Source organism: Cnephaeus nilssonii (assembly GCF_951640355.1).
Source record: "Cnephaeus nilssonii genome assembly, chromosome: 19".
NCBI classification, from domain to species: Eukaryota; Metazoa; Chordata; class Mammalia; order Chiroptera; family Vespertilionidae; genus Cnephaeus; species Cnephaeus nilssonii.
In genome coordinates this window covers 48,206,661-48,223,647 of record NC_137090.1, presented here as the reverse complement: position 1 = coordinate 48,223,647, position 16,987 = coordinate 48,206,661, and the positions used below count along the sequence as shown (strand labels likewise).

General features: G+C 55.0%; 1 protein-coding gene and 1 long non-coding RNA gene across 2 annotated transcripts in view; one reads left to right on the top strand and one right to left on the bottom strand.

Annotated features, from left to right (window-relative positions):
* Window positions 1–16,987, bottom strand: part of LRRC75A (leucine rich repeat containing 75A) — a 50,670-nt gene that overhangs the window by 7,525 nt on the left and 26,158 nt on the right. The window contains exon 2 of the mRNA XM_079797540.1: window positions 10,329–10,457. Coding sequence (XP_079653666.1) covers window positions 10,329–10,457 — 129 coding nt within the window. The remainder of the gene's footprint in view (window positions 1–10,328; window positions 10,458–16,987) is intronic.
* Window positions 2,530–8,824, top strand: LOC307114767. Its single transcript, XR_013815040.1, has 3 exons — window positions 2,530–6,231; window positions 6,292–7,831; window positions 8,625–8,824. It is a non-coding gene; the product is annotated as an uncharacterized lncRNA (long non-coding RNA).

Genomic DNA, 16,987 nt, shown 5'->3' with positions numbered 1-16,987 from the left:
CTATCTTTGAAAATGACCCATGTGCACTTGAGAAGAATGTATATTCTGTGGCTTTGGGGTGAAATGTTCTGAAGATGTCAATTAATTCCATCTGGTCTAGTGAGTCATTTAGGATTGCTGTTTCTTTGCTGATTTTTTGTTTAGAGGATTTGTCCAGTGGTGATAGTGGGGTATTAAAGTCTCCTACTATGATTGTGTTGCTATTAATCTCTCCCTTGATATCCTCCAGGAGTTTTTTTATGTATTTGGGTGCTCCTATATTGGGAGCGTATATGTTTACCAGAATTATTTCTTCTTGTTGGATTTCTCCCTTTAGTATTATGAAGTGGCCTTCCTTATCTCTTGTTATGGCATTTACTTTGAGGTCTATTTTGTCAGATATAAGTATTGCTACCCCAGCTTTTTTTTCATTTCCATTTGCCTGAAAGATATTTTTCCATCCCTTCACTTTCAATCTGTGTGAGTCTCTTGTTCTGAGGTGGGTCTCTTGTAGACAGCATATATATGGGTCGTGTTTTTTTATCCATTCAGCTACTCGATGTCTTTTGATTGGAGCATTTAGTCCGTTTACATTTAAAGTTATTACTGAAAGGTATTTGTTTGCAGTCATATCTATTTTTGTGTCTGTATTTCTTCTTACCTGTTTATTTCTTCTTTTTACAGTATTCCCTTTAGCAATTCTTGCATTGCTGGTTTGGTGGTGATAAACTCCCTGAGGCTTTTTTTGTCTGCAAAGCTCCTGATTTCCCCTTCAATTTTGATTGATAGTCTTGCTGGATATAGTATTCTTGGATTCAGTCCTTTGCTTTGCAACACTTTGTATACCTCCTTCCATTCACTTCTAGCTTGTTGTGTTTCTGATGAGTAATCATTTGACAATCTGATGGGTGTTCCTTTGTAGGTAACTCTCTGTCTCTCTCTTGCCGCCTTTAGGATTCTCTCTTTATCATTTATATTTGCCATTGAAATTATGACATGTCTTGGCGTGGGTCTTTTGGGGTTGATCCTGCTTGGGACTCTCTTTACTTGCGTAACTTTTATCTTTCCCATATCCGGGAAGTTTTCTGTCATTATTTCTTCAAATAGATTTTCTAATCCCTGCTGCTCTTCTTGTCCTTCTGGCAGCCCTATTATACGCATGTTACTTCGTTTCATGTTGTCCCGAAGTTCCCTTAGGCTTTCCTCCTGCTTTTTAATTTTTTTCTCCAATTGCTGTTCAGCTTGAGCTTGTTTCTGTACCTGATCTTCTAACTCACTAATTCGGTCCTCTGCTTCTTGTAGTCTACTGTTGAAACTTTCCATGGTGTTTTTGATTGTAGCTATATCACTTTTCATTTCTTCCTGATTCTTGCATAAGTTGTTGATTTTCTCATCCATCCGATGTATAAATTCCATGACCATTACTCTGAATTCCTTTTCGGTCATGTTGCAAGCTTCATTTTCACTAATTTCCTTTCTTGGCGACTCCACATTTTCTTTCCTCTGTGAGTTATTTCGTTTCCCCATTCTGGCTATTACCAGAAAGCTCAAGCTTCTGTTTGCGTGGACCTGGGCCGTGTGCTGTGTGGACTTCGCTCCACCCTAGTTTCACTGAAGTGCTCTGACACTAGGACGTGTGGCTGTCTTTGGTTGGTGGGAACCAGACTTGCCCAGGATCAGTGTCCCCAGTGTTCTGTGTGGTCTCGTGTGCACATTTAGAATCAGGGGCCCTGTCTGCACCACACTGTTGGTATGTGCCGAGAATGAGATCCTTAGCATGTGCCAGGAGTCAGAGTTTCCCTGTGTCTGCACCAAGACTCGAGTGTCAAAGTCTCTGTTGCCTTGTGCGGTTTCTCGTTGAGAATCAGGGTCCCTGTGTGTGCACGCACCAACAATTGGGGTCGCTGGCTCTTAGTGTGAATGCGCTGTGAGTCAGGGATCCCAGGCAGCTGTGTCCGGCGTGCCAAATTCCCTGAAGTGGAGCTGCGTCCTGTGTGTGCTCTCTCTGCTGAGCCAAACCGGCTAGAGCGCACTTTCTTAAAAACCTGAAGGTGAGCCGGCTCAGTGCACTCTCCCAAAGTCCCAGAAGGGGGGCGGAGTCCGTCCTGCGCGCCAAATTCCCCAAAGGGAAGCCCCTCTGTGCAGGCTCTTAAGAATCTCCGAAGGGGGAGCTGTGACCCGCGAGCCAAATTCCCCCAAATTCCCCGAAGGGGAGCCCTCTGTGCGCACTGACAGATTTCCCCGACGGGGAGCTGCTTCTGTCCCGTGCGCGAGCGCGCGCCAAATTCCCTAAGAGGGAGCGCGTCCCTGCGCAAAGCTCGGCAGCTTGGGCCGGGGGCGGGTCTATCAGTTACTATGGCGCTGTCTGTGGGCGCTGTGCGTGCTCCTGTGAGCAGCTAGGGCGAAGGGCGCGTCTATCAGTTACTATGGCGCTTTCCGCGCGCTGTGGGCGCTCAGCAGCTTGGGGGAGGGGCAGGTCTATCAGTTACTATGGCGCTATCAGCGCCTGCGAGGAGGGGGATAGGCTCTTTGACTCACGGAAATCTGCCGGGAAGTCTGGATTCTTGTTGTTTGTTTGTCTGAAGCTGTGATAGCAGTTCTCTGTCCCCGGTGGCTGCAGGGTCCTGGTTTGTGTCAGAAGCCAGGATCTGAGTCTCAGGCAGCTCTGTTTCTCAAGATGGCGTGGTCTCTGCGTCCGCACCAGCCGCCGAGAAGTGTCCGCTTTGTGTGCGGGGCTCCACCGTCTAGGGCTGCCCTGTTCGGGAGCCCCTTGGAAGACCTGCAGAATCTAACTGACCCTATCTCATACACACACACACACCACACACATCTACACTCTCCTCTATGGGTTCCTCACTCACACTCTCTCTCTCCCTACCTTCCTGCCGGTCGCCATCTTTCTCTCCCCCCCCAACTTTTTAAAAAAAATATATTTTATTGATTTTTTATATAGAGGAAGGGAGAGGGAGAGAGAGTTAGAAACATTGATGAGAGAGAAACATCCATTAGCTGCCTCTTGCACACCCCCTACTGGGGATGTGCCCGCAACCAAGGTACATGCCCTTGACCGGAATCGAACCTGGGACCCCTGAGTCCGCAGGCTGACGCTCTATCCACTGAGCCAAACTGGTTAGGGCACCCCCCAACTTTTAATACCTCAGAATGTGACTGCATTTGGAGATGGGGCCTTTAAAGAGGAATTAAGGTAAAATGAGGTCTTGTGGGTGGGCCCTGACCCAGTGGCTGGTGTCCTCAAAAGAGATTAGGATGCAGACTTGTACTGAGAGAAGACCTTGTAAAGATGGCCATCTACAAGCCAAGGAGAGAGGCCTCAGAGGAAATGAATCTGAAGACACCTTGAACTTGGACTTCTGGCCTCCAGAACTGGGAGAAATAAGTTCCTGTTGTTTAAGTGGTGTTTTTTTTCATGGCAGCCCTAGCACACGAATGCCCTGGGTTAAAGATGGATGCGGAGAGATTCCAGAGAGATTCCAACTCCATCCCCAGGGAAGTCAAATCAACTATTAGTCACTGAGCCCCGGGAGAGTGGCTGAGTGTGTGCTCCCACCAGACAGCCGAGGGCCAGCGTGCCAGGGCTGGGATGAGACCCACCTGTGACAGCAATGTGGGTGTGGGGAGGTGTAGCTGGTAACCCAGGTCCAGGGCTCAGCAGTGCACCCGGCAGAGTGAGCCCTTGGTAAAAGCCAGCTTGGTTCTTATTATCATTACTAGGGGCCCGGTGCATGAAAATTTGTGCTCTGAGGGGGGGGGGTCCCTCAGCCCGGCCTGCCCCCTCTCACAGTCCGGGAGCCCTCAGGGGATGTCCTACTGATGGCTTAGGCCCGCTCCCCTCAGGCCCCTCTGAGGGAGGCGCCGCCCCCATCACCCCACTGCTGCTGCCACTGCTGGCTGTGGCGGATGCGAGGCCTGAGCCCTGGGCCTTGCAGCCGCTGGGGCTCACGGCTGCCTGAGCCCTGGGCTTCACAGCCGCTGTGGCTTTGTCCAGATGGAAGTCTGGAAGACGTCCACCCTAATTAGCATATTACACTTTTATTAGTATAAATCATCCTCATTCTGCTAACAGAGGAGCAGCACATTGAGTCATTAAGAGAATGAACTTGGCACCAAACTGTGGATTCAAATCCTTGCTTTGTCATCTATGTGACCTTGGGAAAATACCTTGACCTCTATGCCTCTGATGCTCACTTGTAAAGGGATAACAGTACCAGCCTCACAGGGATGAAATGAGTTATACTTGTGCAGGGCTCTGAGTATAGCTGGGCACACAGTATGCTCTCCAGGAATGCTCGCTGAGTCAATACTGGGCTGTAACCCTGGCCGGTTGCTCAGTAGTTAGAGCGTCAACTCTCAGACTGAAGGGTCACAGGTTCGATCCCCTGTCAAGGGCACATACATGGGTTGCAGGTTCGATCCCCAGCTCCGGTTGGGGCGCGTGCAGGAGGCAACCAATTGATGTGTCTGTCTCTCACATGGATGTTTCTCTCTCTCTTTCTCCTCCCTCCCTTCTACTCTCTCTAAAAATCAATGGAAAAAATATCCTCAGGTGAGGATTAACAAAAAAATAAAAAAATATGGTGCTGTATTGCAAACATAGCACAAACACAGAACTTCGGCAGGGTAAAGGAGGAAGGGTACTTCTGCCCAGGCTCAGGTTGGAGCCGGTTTTAAGAGCAGATGGATTAGTGACAACACTTGTCCAGGGCTTGGGGGTGTGGAGGGTGTTGCAGGCATGGGGACAGGTGACAATCTGGAGCCTGATTTCTTGCCACTTCCACGGCTACCACCTTGGCCCAAGCCAGTGTTGTCTGCAACCTGAATTAGTGCACACAAACATTACGCTAGGGCTTTATGGAATTCCCACAACACCCTGGTGTAGCAAATGCTTTCTTTATCCCCATTTTACAGAGGAGGAAACGGGCTCAGAGGGCCAAGGCTGATGAAAAGGCAAGAGAAGGAGACTCTGAGGGAGGGAGACCAGAGACAGAGGAGTTGGAAGAGGGGAGCTGAGTGTCCGAAGAGGTGAACATATGTACAGGAATCAGCAGACGGAGGCAGGCCCGAGACGGAATGAAACTGGCTTAAAGGAAACCTCCCGTCTCCGGTTCTCCACAAACCTCACCTCTTCCGAGTGCCTGAGGCTGCCTGTGAGAGAAACAGATGTCACCTGTCACTCCGGGCAAATGCATTTACAACTCCTAGGTTCCTAGACTTTGTTTCTTGCTGAGTCTGGACACAGGGTGTGTGTTGGGAAATAATGGTGCTGAAGCAGGCAGGGTTCCACCATGGGGGCCAGAGGAGTCCCTGCAGGGGCAGACAGTCCCACATTGGCATCCTAGGACTGTCCCTCTGACGGGGAGATGGAGAAAGGGGTGGACTGGAGGAGACAGGGTGACTCAGGGTCAGGCCCATCTGCTTGTGTGTGGTTTGGGGCACCCCTGCTGGGCCCATGAAAATGGCTGAAAGTGACAGAGGCCACACTCGACTGACCATGCACAGGATGGAGGGGATGGGCAGGGAGGGTGAGGGTGGGGGGTCTTGGCTTTGGCCTTGGGACCGTGGTAGAAGGCAAGAGGCTCTGGATAAGAATCAGGTGAGAAGCAGGACGGGAGTGCCCGGCTCATTTCCAGCTGGGAGATGTAATGAACTTATGGGGCTGGGCTCAAGACAGGTCCAGGCTGGACACGTCCATCGGCATCTGATGAAGGCCCCGGCCAGGAAGTGAGCCGAGGGGAAGGCGGGGGAACAGCTGCAGCCTCAAAGGGGCAGAGACATACCGGACACGAAGGGATGGAGAAGGCCAGTCAGAGAAGCAAGAGGGGAGCCATGGGCACCAAGGAGAAGGTCAGCGAGGAGGCCTTGGCCAGCGAAGGCTCCAGGAGGGGCTGGCATGGTGAAGGCCAAGTTGGAGGCCAAAGGGAGAAGGGAGGTGACAGTGGATACGGTGCTCTAGAGCTGCAGTTCTTTACCAAGGACTCCCGTACCCTCGGGTCGCCAGGGCAGCCCCCAGCACTGGGTGAGCAGTTCAGTTGTGGGGTTTTTAAAAGCTCCCCAGGTGGTCCCCATGCGCTGCCGAGGTGGAGAGCACCGTTTCAGGCAAGAAGGACCAGTGGGTGAGAGCTGGTGGTCTGCCCGGCATCTCTCCTGGACACCGGGACAGAGTGTTGCCAGTCTCCCCAATGCCTGCTCCAAAGCTGAGAACGGGCCCTGGTTGGGTAGCTGAATTGGTGAGAGGCCCTGGTTGGGTAGCTGAATTGGTGAGAGGCCCTGGTTGGGTAGCTGAATTGGTGAGAGCATCATCCCGATACACCAAGGTTGTGGGTTTGATCCCCGGTCAGGGCACATACGAGAATCAACCGGTGAAGGCATAAATAAGTGGAACAACAAATCGATATTTCGCTCTTTTTCTCTATAAAATCAAAGCTGAGAACCGAGCCCCTCCGCTTCAGCTCCTCTTCTAACCACTTCCCAAGGTTTCCAAAATCAGGGCAACTGGGCCCTGATAGGAGGAAAAGAGGAGACAAAGCAGCGCCAGTGCGCGGCACTGCCACAAGGGGGCAGCTGTGCGCAGGGCGAGGCACGGGCTGCTGACCTGGAGACTGGAGGAGGGTTCCTGTTCCACTCAATGGGGACAGCAGATACTGTCACCTAAGCGACTAGAGACAAATGTAAGCCATGTCCTCACGGACTAAACAAACTTGTCTGGACTAAAGGAACAGCCAGCATTGCTTGAGCATCTAACAGTGTATGCCAGGCACTGCCTCTACATTGCGTGCGTGAACTCAGCGCTGTAACTCACAACAGTCCTAGGAAAAGGGCTTCTAGTATCGCCCCTTTGCAAATGAGGAACCTGGGCATCAAGAAGCCGAATAGACTGGCAAGCCACACAATGTGTGAGATGGAATCGGGATCCAAACCTCCAGACCTTGCAGGCCCTGAGCTGGGCTCCCAACCTGCCAGCAGGCCCTGTGCTTTGCAATGCTCCCCTGGAGAGGCGTTTCTATCATTGCACCCAGAAAAGACTTAAGCAGCCCCCTCTAATTTTCCTTCACTCCATTGCTTTTCGACAGCCCCCCCCCAGGCCTCCCTCCTGCGGAGAACAGGACAAAGCAGGACTGGCCCAGAGTGGAGCCAGAGCTTGGGGTGGGGGAAGAAGGGATGGAAGGGGAGGGAGGAGGGAAAGGAGAAAGTGCCGTTTGGGGGGGAGGGTTCAAATGCCTCTCAGGTACAGAGCAGCTCACACCCCCTGTGCAACCCTGGGGGCTCTGACAATGAGCAGCACATGTTATGCACATCAGAGATCCCTGCGCCCTGCGCCCTGCACCTAGGCTGGAAACTTCCTTTTCACAGTGCTGCACGGCTGCAGCCCTTCCGCGCGCCCACATGCCACACCCAAGCGACAGCTGATTGTCCCAGAAGCAGGCACTGGCAGAGCCCAGCCAATCAGCCCTTTCCCTGGATCCTGACTCCTCCTCGGGGCTGGACAGAGGTGTGAATCAGAAGCCATGGGCTTGGGAAAGAGCGAGGGAAGAGTGGGTGGGTCTGGGGGAGGTAGCAGAGGGGAGAAGTCTGCACTGTTTGTGTTCTAGTCCCTCTTTCGAGCTTGGCTGCCTTTAGCCCCCACAAGGCCCCTCAGTGTCAGGGCAAATTCTGTCCCTAGCTTGGGCAGCCGAGTGGGCTTCAGGTACGTGCAGCAGAGTCCTAGCCACACTGGAAGCTCCAAGGAAGGAGACGGCAGGAGAGGGGTTCGGGGCAAGTCAGGGGAGAGTAGGCACCGCTGGAGGCCCGGAGAAGGATGCTGAGGAACTCTGGCCTGTCAGAAACGCTATTCAAGGTGTTCCTGCCCCGTCCCCCCCCCCCCCCCCCGCCCCCGTCCAGGAGGACCCCAGTGCTCGGACAGGCCCCACATCTCCTCTGTCAGACAGCAACACCCACCTGGACACGCTGCCCCCAGGCAAACACGCAGAGCTCTCCACTGTGTTATGCCCAAGGCGTCCATCATCCATTCATAAATTCATTCACTCATCAAAGATCCAGCTGGAGACTGTGCTGGGTCCCTGTTTGCCCCCTCTCCCCAGCCATTCTCTGTCCTGTGTGCTCTGAGGCTGGCATCCCCCAGCCCCCTGGCCCAGGCCTCCCAGCGGCATTGAACTAACGGAGCCTGTGGGAGGGAGGTCAGAGGGCAGGCGGAAAGGTCAGGGCGTTTCTTTCATTCACTCCCTGCGTCAGCCTGCAGCAGCCAGCCTCCAGGACAGCCCTTGCGGTTCTGGACTCCTGTGCCCTCGCCGTCTCAGGGCTGACCTGGGCAGTCCGCAGAATATGGTAGTGATGGCAGGCGAGGTCATAAAAGACACTGTGCGTCTGCCTGGCTTGCTCCTGGGTCACCCGCTCTGGGTGCAGCAGCTGCTATGCTGTGGGGACCCTCAGGGGCTCCTTGGAGAGGCCCCGCGGCAAGGCACCCAGGCCTCCTGCCAACAACCACCGACGCGCCGCCCTGGGGGCGGGCTGCCCACCTCTGTCGAGCCTCCAGATACTCAGCCTGGGCCAGTGTCTCGAGACGCTAAGCTAGGACCACCCAGCTGAGCTGCTAGGGCGCCTGCCCACAGAGACTGGACAGCAATGTAAAGCCCTAAGCCTCGGGCGAGCTGTTAGGCAGCAACAGAACACACCGGGTCTGGAAGAGGCATGCTCATCCCGGCTTCAGCAGCAGCACAGCTTCCAGCGCCGCCCCTGGCAATGACTTCCTCCTGCTGGTCGCTGGGGTCTCAATGTCCCATTCATCTCCTCTTTCCTGCCACGACCCCTAATAATCGCTCTTAAAAATTCACAGCGGGAAGGGTCTCCTGCTTCAGGCTGCTCTGCTTGGTGCAGATGTGACCGTGAACTGTCTCTTGCCCCTTGCGGAGTTTGTTTTCTCATGGGGAAAGCAGACGCTAAATTAGCCAACAAAAAAATAAGCAAGATAATTTTGGAGACTAGTGAGTGAAATGAAAAAAATAAGCAAGGAGATGAACAGGGTGTGAGACAGGGCTGATCAGGAGGCCGATCAAAGGTCTCTGAGAGGCGACCTGCCGCCCGGCTGCTTCTCCGTCCCTCAGACCTGGCGACGGCACACCCGGAAACGCCCGCTGGAGACAGCATCATGCCCTGGTTTGTGTTTTCTTGCTTCTGAGGCCATTTTTAGTGCTTCCTCTGTGTCCCTCCCTCGGTGGCCCTTTGCCTTGGTGGGAGGGGGCTGAGTGGTGGGGTTAAGGCAGAAGCTGCCAGGCCCCGGAGGAAAGCCCACCAGGTCTGGAGGAGGGAACCTGACACAGAGGCGGCAGGTGCGGCCAGGGTGGGAGAGGATCTGGGCGCTGCGGGCCGAGGGGGGCCCAGGGCTGGAGCAGAGTCGGCAGGTGGAGGGGGCGCCGGGACGGGGCCAGGGAAGGAGTCTGGGTTTTATTTAAATCACAGCACACGCTGCGTGAAGACTTCCATCCCTGCCACAGAGAAAGCCCTTCTTTGGAAGCTGCTGGAAATGGAGGGATGGAAGAGAAGGAACGGAGACAAGAGAAAAGCCAAGGCATGGGGTCCCTCCCCTCTTCACCTCCCTCCCCCAGGTCCCGTGGGCAGGTCTGTGTGAGCGGCCTGGGGCCAGCAGGAAGAGGGACAGACCCTCGCACCCTGAAGGGGCTGAGCAGCGCCTGCAGCGCCCGGGCCAGGCGAGAGCGGGCATGAGGAGGGTGCTGGGTGTAAAATGACACTCAGCTCAGAAGGAGGGCACCCGGGGTGGGGACTGAGGCCATGCAGGGCCACCGCCAGACAAACAAGAAAAGCCCCCCCCCCCCCCCCCCCCGCTGAGGTGGACACAGTCTTGCACCAGTGGCCACGGCGTGGCAGGCAAAGAGGGCGGGATTAGCTGTCTCCCGCCTGCCCCGCCCGCCACCTCTGTGCCCGCAGTCTGTGCAGGGCACAGCCCACGACGACGGGACGGGGCCCTGGCCCCACATCGCGGGTGGCTACTCATCGAAATGCGGGCTTCCTGTTGCTGGAGCTCCCCATTTTCAAGGGCAACTGAACATAGGGATTGTGTGAAATATATGGATTTTTAAACTTTGGCAATAAATCCAGATTTAAAACCCCGTGGCCAAACAAAACTTGTGTTGACGGTGCCAAGGTGCAGCCTCAGCCGTGGACGCCGGGCCTCGGGACCACCGGGCCCTCAGGCCTACCTCTACCCTTCTGGTGTCTGCACGTGGGGGCCTGTCCTCCTTGTTGGGCACGGAGCTGCTCTGCCCAGAAAGATGCCCCTCACACCCCCGGACCCCGCTGGTTTAGACGCAGCCGCCTACCGGCTTGGGGCAGTGGATGTAGCGAGCCAGGCTGATGATGAGGTCGTGGGTGATGGGGTCCACCAGGTTCCGGAAGCTGGCGTAGCGGTACAGCACGTCATCCAGCGAGGTCGACTCCATGCCTAGGTCCTGCAGGATGAAGGGTGCGCAGAGGTCAGGGGCGGCCCTGCCCTACCCCCAAGTCCCACCCAAACGCCCAAGCAACCCCCTGGAGGCAGCTCAGCCTCCCACACAGCACAGCCCTGGCAAGGGAGGCACCCCTCCGAGAGGCTTCCTAACCGTCCAGGAAGCATCTGAGAGCGTCCCAGGGAGCCAGGCAGCCCTGCGCTGGCCCGCCAGTTACGGCCCTCTCCCCGGACAGCCCGCTGTCACCGCGCAGGCTCCCCGCGGAGGAGGCTGAGGACTGCTGGCCAGGCGCGCCCGGCTGCTTCTCCATCCACAGACCGGGCAGACGGCACGCCTGGAAATGCCCGCTGGGAGACAGGGCCATGCACTGATGTTTGTCTTTTTCTTGCTTCTGAGGCCATTTTTCCTGCTTCCTCTGTAGATGACCTGACCTCGGTGTCCCTTTGCCTCGGTGGGAGGGGGCTGAGTTGTGGGGTTCGGGAAAGCTGCCAGGCCCCAGGAAGAAGGCCCACCAGGACTCCCAAAGAGCGGGTGTCACGTGGGTTCTCCTAGTGGGAGAGGAGGGAGCCTGGTGCAGGACATGGAGTGGGGTGGGAACGGTGGCAGGAACCACAGGGACAACATGATCTCACTCGTATGTGGAATCTAATGAACAAAATAAACTGATAAACAAAACAGACCCAGAGGCACAGAAGCATGGAACAGATGCTGAACCTCAGAGGGAAGGTGGGGGAGGGTGGGAAGCGATCAACCGAAGACCTTGTATGCATATATGCATAACCCATGGACTCACAACAGGGTGGTGAAGGCCTGGGGAGGGGCTAGGAAGGATCAAGAGGGGGGGAGGGGACATATTTAATACTTTCAACAACAACAAAAAATCCCACTGGGACAGAGGTTCCCCAAGCCTGAAGAGGGACAAGGATCTGGCGGGGGTGGGGGGGTGGGGATGGAGTCACACACACACACACACACACACACACACACACGCACACGCCCCACTGGGAGCCTCTGCAGACTCCTGCCCACCAGCACGAGGCCCTCGTGCTTGGACAAGAGCGGGGCCCAGTAGCCCCGCTCCAAATGCTCTGGATTGTGTCAGACCCCAAATTCTTGCACAATCCCCAGGGAAGGGCGGACTCCCAAACATGACTACACTTGAACTTCCCACCAGCCAAGGTGGTGGGAGCTTGAAATGAGCAAATTGCTTTGAAGAAGAAACATGGTTTTCTACCCTAGAGTGTCGGACTAAACTTTATGCCCTCCAACTGTGAAAGAGCATGCATATACCTTCTATCTTCCCAAACCCCGCTCCCCAATTCCTGTTGTCCGGGACAGGCAGCATGGGTGACAGGTGACTTCCAGCAGGGGGTTGCTGTCATTCAGTGGGATGTCCTGAACCTTTCTAAGTGCCTTCCCCGCCTGATTCAGAATTTACATCATCACCCCCAATTTACAGATGGAGAAACTGAGGCCCCGAGCGGCTGACTTCAACGGTCAGACGTCTAGGAAGGGAATGGACAACGATGACTACAATGAACACTGCTGCACGGTAGGTCTGAGAGGTGTTAAGGGAGCCGATCTTTGCTAAAAAGAGAAAAAGATATAACAGGCCCAAATGGAGTCACGTTTGCTAACCTACAATACCAAACAGAGACTTACTAACCAACCTACCTGCAGCTCCACTTCTCCCAGGAGTGAAATGTTAAAGCGCTCAGTGGGGTTTCCTGAGGTGGCGACCCCGCCTTCCCAGAGGGAAGGAAATACTCCATTCTCCGAACTCCGTGCCTCCCTTCTGCCCCTAAATTCCTCCCAGGTGGCTCACAGAGCACCTTCTAGTGACTAGATGGGCTGCTGCCTTCATGCATCACTTAATAAAGCCAATCAGATCTTCACATTTACTCAGCTGAAGTTTGTTGGTTAACATCCTCACAGTTCTCATCGCAAGCAAAACACCCACTTCTTTCTGTTTTTCTAACTATAGGAGGTGATGGACGCTGGCTAATCATTTCGCCTGGTTCTAACACCCCCCCACACCCACCGCACAGAACCACGCTGCACCCCATCTCAGCACCAAGCAGTGTGGGATGCACATGGCCACAGTGAACTTCAGGAGCGGCGGGGGCCCATGCCCAGCCTAGGGCCTGTTTTTGAAGGATTGCTCTGACTTAACTACCCTTGTGAAGGGGGACCTGGGGGCAGGCAGGCTGGAGGGCAGGGTGCTGTTCTGTGGTTCGGTGGCAGGCATTTCTAAGAGGAAAGAAAGAACGGGTCTTTGCCCGCAGATCTGGAGGGGCGGGGCCAGGCCTCTGCCATCAGGAGCCTCCCTGGGCCACGCCAGCTCGAGCCAGGTCCTGCCTGAGCATCGGGGCACTCTGCTCCCTCCTCTTTGTTAGAAAGGGATGGGTTTCAAGCGTCATTGAGGACGTCAAGGGGCCAGTCTTGGGGGCTGTTTTCCGTTCGGCAGGAATTAACCTCGGAGGACTGCGGCCCTGCACCAGGTCCCCGGCTGCTGAAGTCATTTACTGGGAACCCAGATCCAGACGCTCAAGGTTTGGCAGGGATGCAGGGGAGGGAGGTGCCGACGTGCCGACTGCCGTGTTCTCAGAGCCGAGGGTCTCTGAGAACCAAGGGCGACGCTGCCATACCTGCCTGTCCTGGCCTGCTCAACCCTCAGCCAGGCTGCAGCCTGGGCCAGCTACCTAATGCCAGGGGGCCTCAGTTTCCTCATCTGTGCAATGGGGACAGAGACCCTGCATTAGATGTAGGTGAGGGCAATAAAACCAAACAACACGTGGAAAGCCCTCCACAGGGAAGAGAACCACTAACACAGCTCCCCTCACCCCTTCCGTCCCTTTGTCCCTTTCCCCAGGAAGGCCCCTCTTCCCCTCACACAGGGCTTCTTCACCTTGTGGATCACAGACCTATGTGATGTTTTTTAAAATTTTCTTCTAAATTTGACGAGAGAGAGAGAGAGAGAGAGAGAGAGAGAGAGAGAGAGAGAGAGAAAGAGAGAAAGAGAGAGAGAGAGAGAGAGAGAGAGAGAGAGAGAGAGAAACAGATCCGTTGCCTCCCACAAGTGCCCCAACCGGGGATTGAACCTGCAGCCTTTTGGTGTAGGAGATGACGCTCCAACCGACTGAGCCACACTGGCCAGGACTGACCACAGACCCATTTGGGAATGTCACAGGCCATGACCTGTCAGTCTAGAAACACCCGGAAGTCACAGGGCGCGTGCTGCACACAAGACAGGGCACACTGAAGCCCGGGGACACGCGTGACCTCAGGATACAAACTTCTGCCCAGAAATGTGCAAAATGGGGCGGGAGGCGGCTGGGGTGCAGGGAGGGCAAGTCCCAGGGCCTGGGCCACGTGTCCACAGCCCCGGGCCAGGGAAGGGGGGCCGGATGGAAATGGAGCGAGGTGATTCTCACGGTCAGAGGCTGCCTGTGGCCACGGGAGTGAGACAGGAGATGGATGCCTTTTTCCTTTCCCGTCTGTCATGCAGGTGGGCTGCTCCGCTGTGGGCAGTGCCCGGACACCAGCCTCTGCCCTCCTGTGCTCTGCCCGAAACTCCCCTCGTCAGGGTACCCTGCCTGGGACACATGCCTGGAGTCTCTGTTACGGCCACCCCTGCTCCTGGTCCCTGAATGTCCCTGGGAGAAAGCCCTGGATGCTAGGCTCTACCCAACCCTCAAGTCATGTAAGCCTGCGGGCAAGCGACTTCTCCCCTCTTGGGATCTACTTCCCATCTGTGAAATGGGCGGGCGAACGGCACTGGTAGTTACCCAGAGTGCTCCAAGGTCTTGGGGCTGATGGTGACAGGACAGAGGTCAGCAGAGTCAGCAAGGCTGCGGGCAGGCCCAGCACCACGCCCCCTCCGCCCCCCGCGGCCCCCCCCCCCCCCCCCCCCCCCCCCCCGTCCCGCCACACACACATGGGATTCTGCAGCGAAAGAAAAGTTTGAAAACCCTGGACGGGAGGAATCTGTAGGTTTGTTGTTCCCACCAGCCCTGCCCCATGTTCCCATGTGCCCTCCATTACAGGCCAGTACAGGCCATCCTATCCTGGAGGAACCCAGAGGACCCAGGAGGCTGGGGCAGTGTGGGAAGGTACAAAATGTCCCGCCCGGGGCCCCACCTCCCCGTGCTCCCGTGCTCCCGTCACGGGCTCTCTCCAGGCCGCTGTTGCCTGGGTTCTTAGTCCTTGCTTGGGAAGGGGAGGGCTGGGGAGTAGGACGGGGTGGGAGGAGCGGCTCCCCAGGAGTCCCAGGCCCGGCCCTCCCAGCGAATCCAGCGGGCTTCGGGCTCCTGAAGGCCCCGAGGCTCCGGCAGGGAAACGGTGGGACCAGACAGGCCGCGTTTGCTGGCTCTATGTCTTTACTCCGACCACCGAGTGCACTGATGCGTGTGCAGCTCTAGGACCCTGTATACGTGCTGAGGCCCGCGGGCCATGGCGGCCTTCTGTCCTCTCCAGGCCCCCTCCCCACCCCCACGCCAGTTTGCCAGGGTGACTGTGTCCCAGTTTAGCACCAGCGGTCTCACTGATGCTGCCACGGGGCCCCCCAGAGCTCTGCCCACTCGGCACGCACGCGACGGGCCGCGGGAGGATGGGAGCTCCTGTGGCTCCTCCACCCCCCCCCCCGCCCCAAACAGCGCTGGCCTTGGGGGGCTGGTCTGCCTTGCAAATACCAGGCAGCGGGGCGAACCCCAGCTTCCTGACGACGGGTCTAAGCGGTACGGCCTCGAGGAACTGTGGGCGGCTTCTCGGCAGAAAACCCGGAACGTCGGCGGTGCCTGAGCCACTGCTGGGCTTGGCGAGTGTCACTGGCCTGGGACCTGGGGCCAGAGGCCAGCACACGTCATCTCACAGACGTGGGGCCCGTGTTACTGGAGCTTGAAGAACCAGGGCTGGGGACTCGTTCCAAGGAAAAGAGAAATGCTAGAGTGAGAGGTTTGGCTTTCCAAAGCATAAGGAGAGCTTCACATAGGAGGGTGAGAACAGCATTTCCCAACCGTGGAAGGGGCCCTCGAGGCCTCCCAGGGGCGCTGCAGAGTCCGCTTTCCAACGACGTGCCCGAGTCCACGCTACACCTTGCAGACTTCAACTGAAACCACCACTGCCAGAGCCGGAAAGCAGGGCGGCAGTGTGAAAGCCCCGCTGTCTGCTAAGCCGCACATTAGAGACTCGCAAACCATGAGACCACGCCCCTCTTGCCACTAAGTTCTCCTTTTGGAGTGAGGAAGGGAGAATTTTTGTTACCCCTGGCCAGGCTGGCCGGACCCCACCCATGCACGAATTCATGCACCGGGCCTCTAATACACACACACACACACACACACACACACACACACGCACACACACACTGAGTGGCCCGATTATTATGCGTTCAGAGATCATAATAATCTGGCCACTCAGTGTATATCACGTAACACCATTCAACATGAGGACATCCACCACCTGCAACAACATAAATGGAGCTTGAGAACATTATGCTAAGAGAGGTCAGTCAGAAAGAGAAAGACTGATGCCCTATCCGGTTTGGCTCAGTGGATAGAGAGCTGCCCTGTGGACTGAAGGGTCCGGTTTCAAGTCCAGTCAAAGGCACATCCCCGGGTTCCGGACTTGATCCCCAGTGTGGGGTGTGCAGGAGGCAGCCGATCAATGATTGTCTCTCATCATTGATGTTTCTATCTCTCCCTTACTCTCTGAAATCAATAAAAATATATAAAAAAGGGAGAAAGACTGATGCTATATATTTCGTATAGTATGTGCAATCTAAAAGGAACCAAACTGAAAAAAGGAGTGGATGGTGGTTAGCGGGGGCTGGGGGAATGGGAGGTGTTAGGGCACATACTTACAATAGGAACCCGACACAGGCAGTGATTATAGACACGAAACTGTGTTCTCAACATTCAACTTGTAAGAGACTTGTTCTTTTTTTGTTAATCTTCACCCAAGGATATTTTTTCCACTGAGTTTAAGAGAGAATAGAAAGGAGGGAGGGAGGGAGGGAGGGAGGGAGGGAGGGAGGAAGAAAGACTTCAGTGTGAGAGACATACAACCGGCCGGGGATGGAACATGCAATCCAGGCACATGAAAAAGAATATAAAGACTTAGGTTATATAGGTCAGTCTTTTAAATTAAAAAATGTTTTGGGTAAATTCCATGTTAATGCCAGTGGTTATTCATTCAGGCCTCTCTACTGTGTAAGGATTAAATAATTGCTCTTTTTTGTCCTTAAAACTCGCAAACTGTAAACACCTACACGAAATTCTGATGTAGCGGAAACTATATTAACATTTCTACAACCTGAATTTTGCACGTTACTGCCCCTCAAAGCATGTCCTGCTTCATTAACTGTATATTGTGTTCAGTGAAGGACGACATGATTATGATCTTTGTCTGATCACAGAGTTTTTCTTCGTGACAAAGTAGTGCTTGCTTACTACAATATTACAGTAAATGGCAAGGCACCTGTAAACGCTTTCTGGAAAGGCTGCAGATATTAAAATTGTACTTATAATTATGAT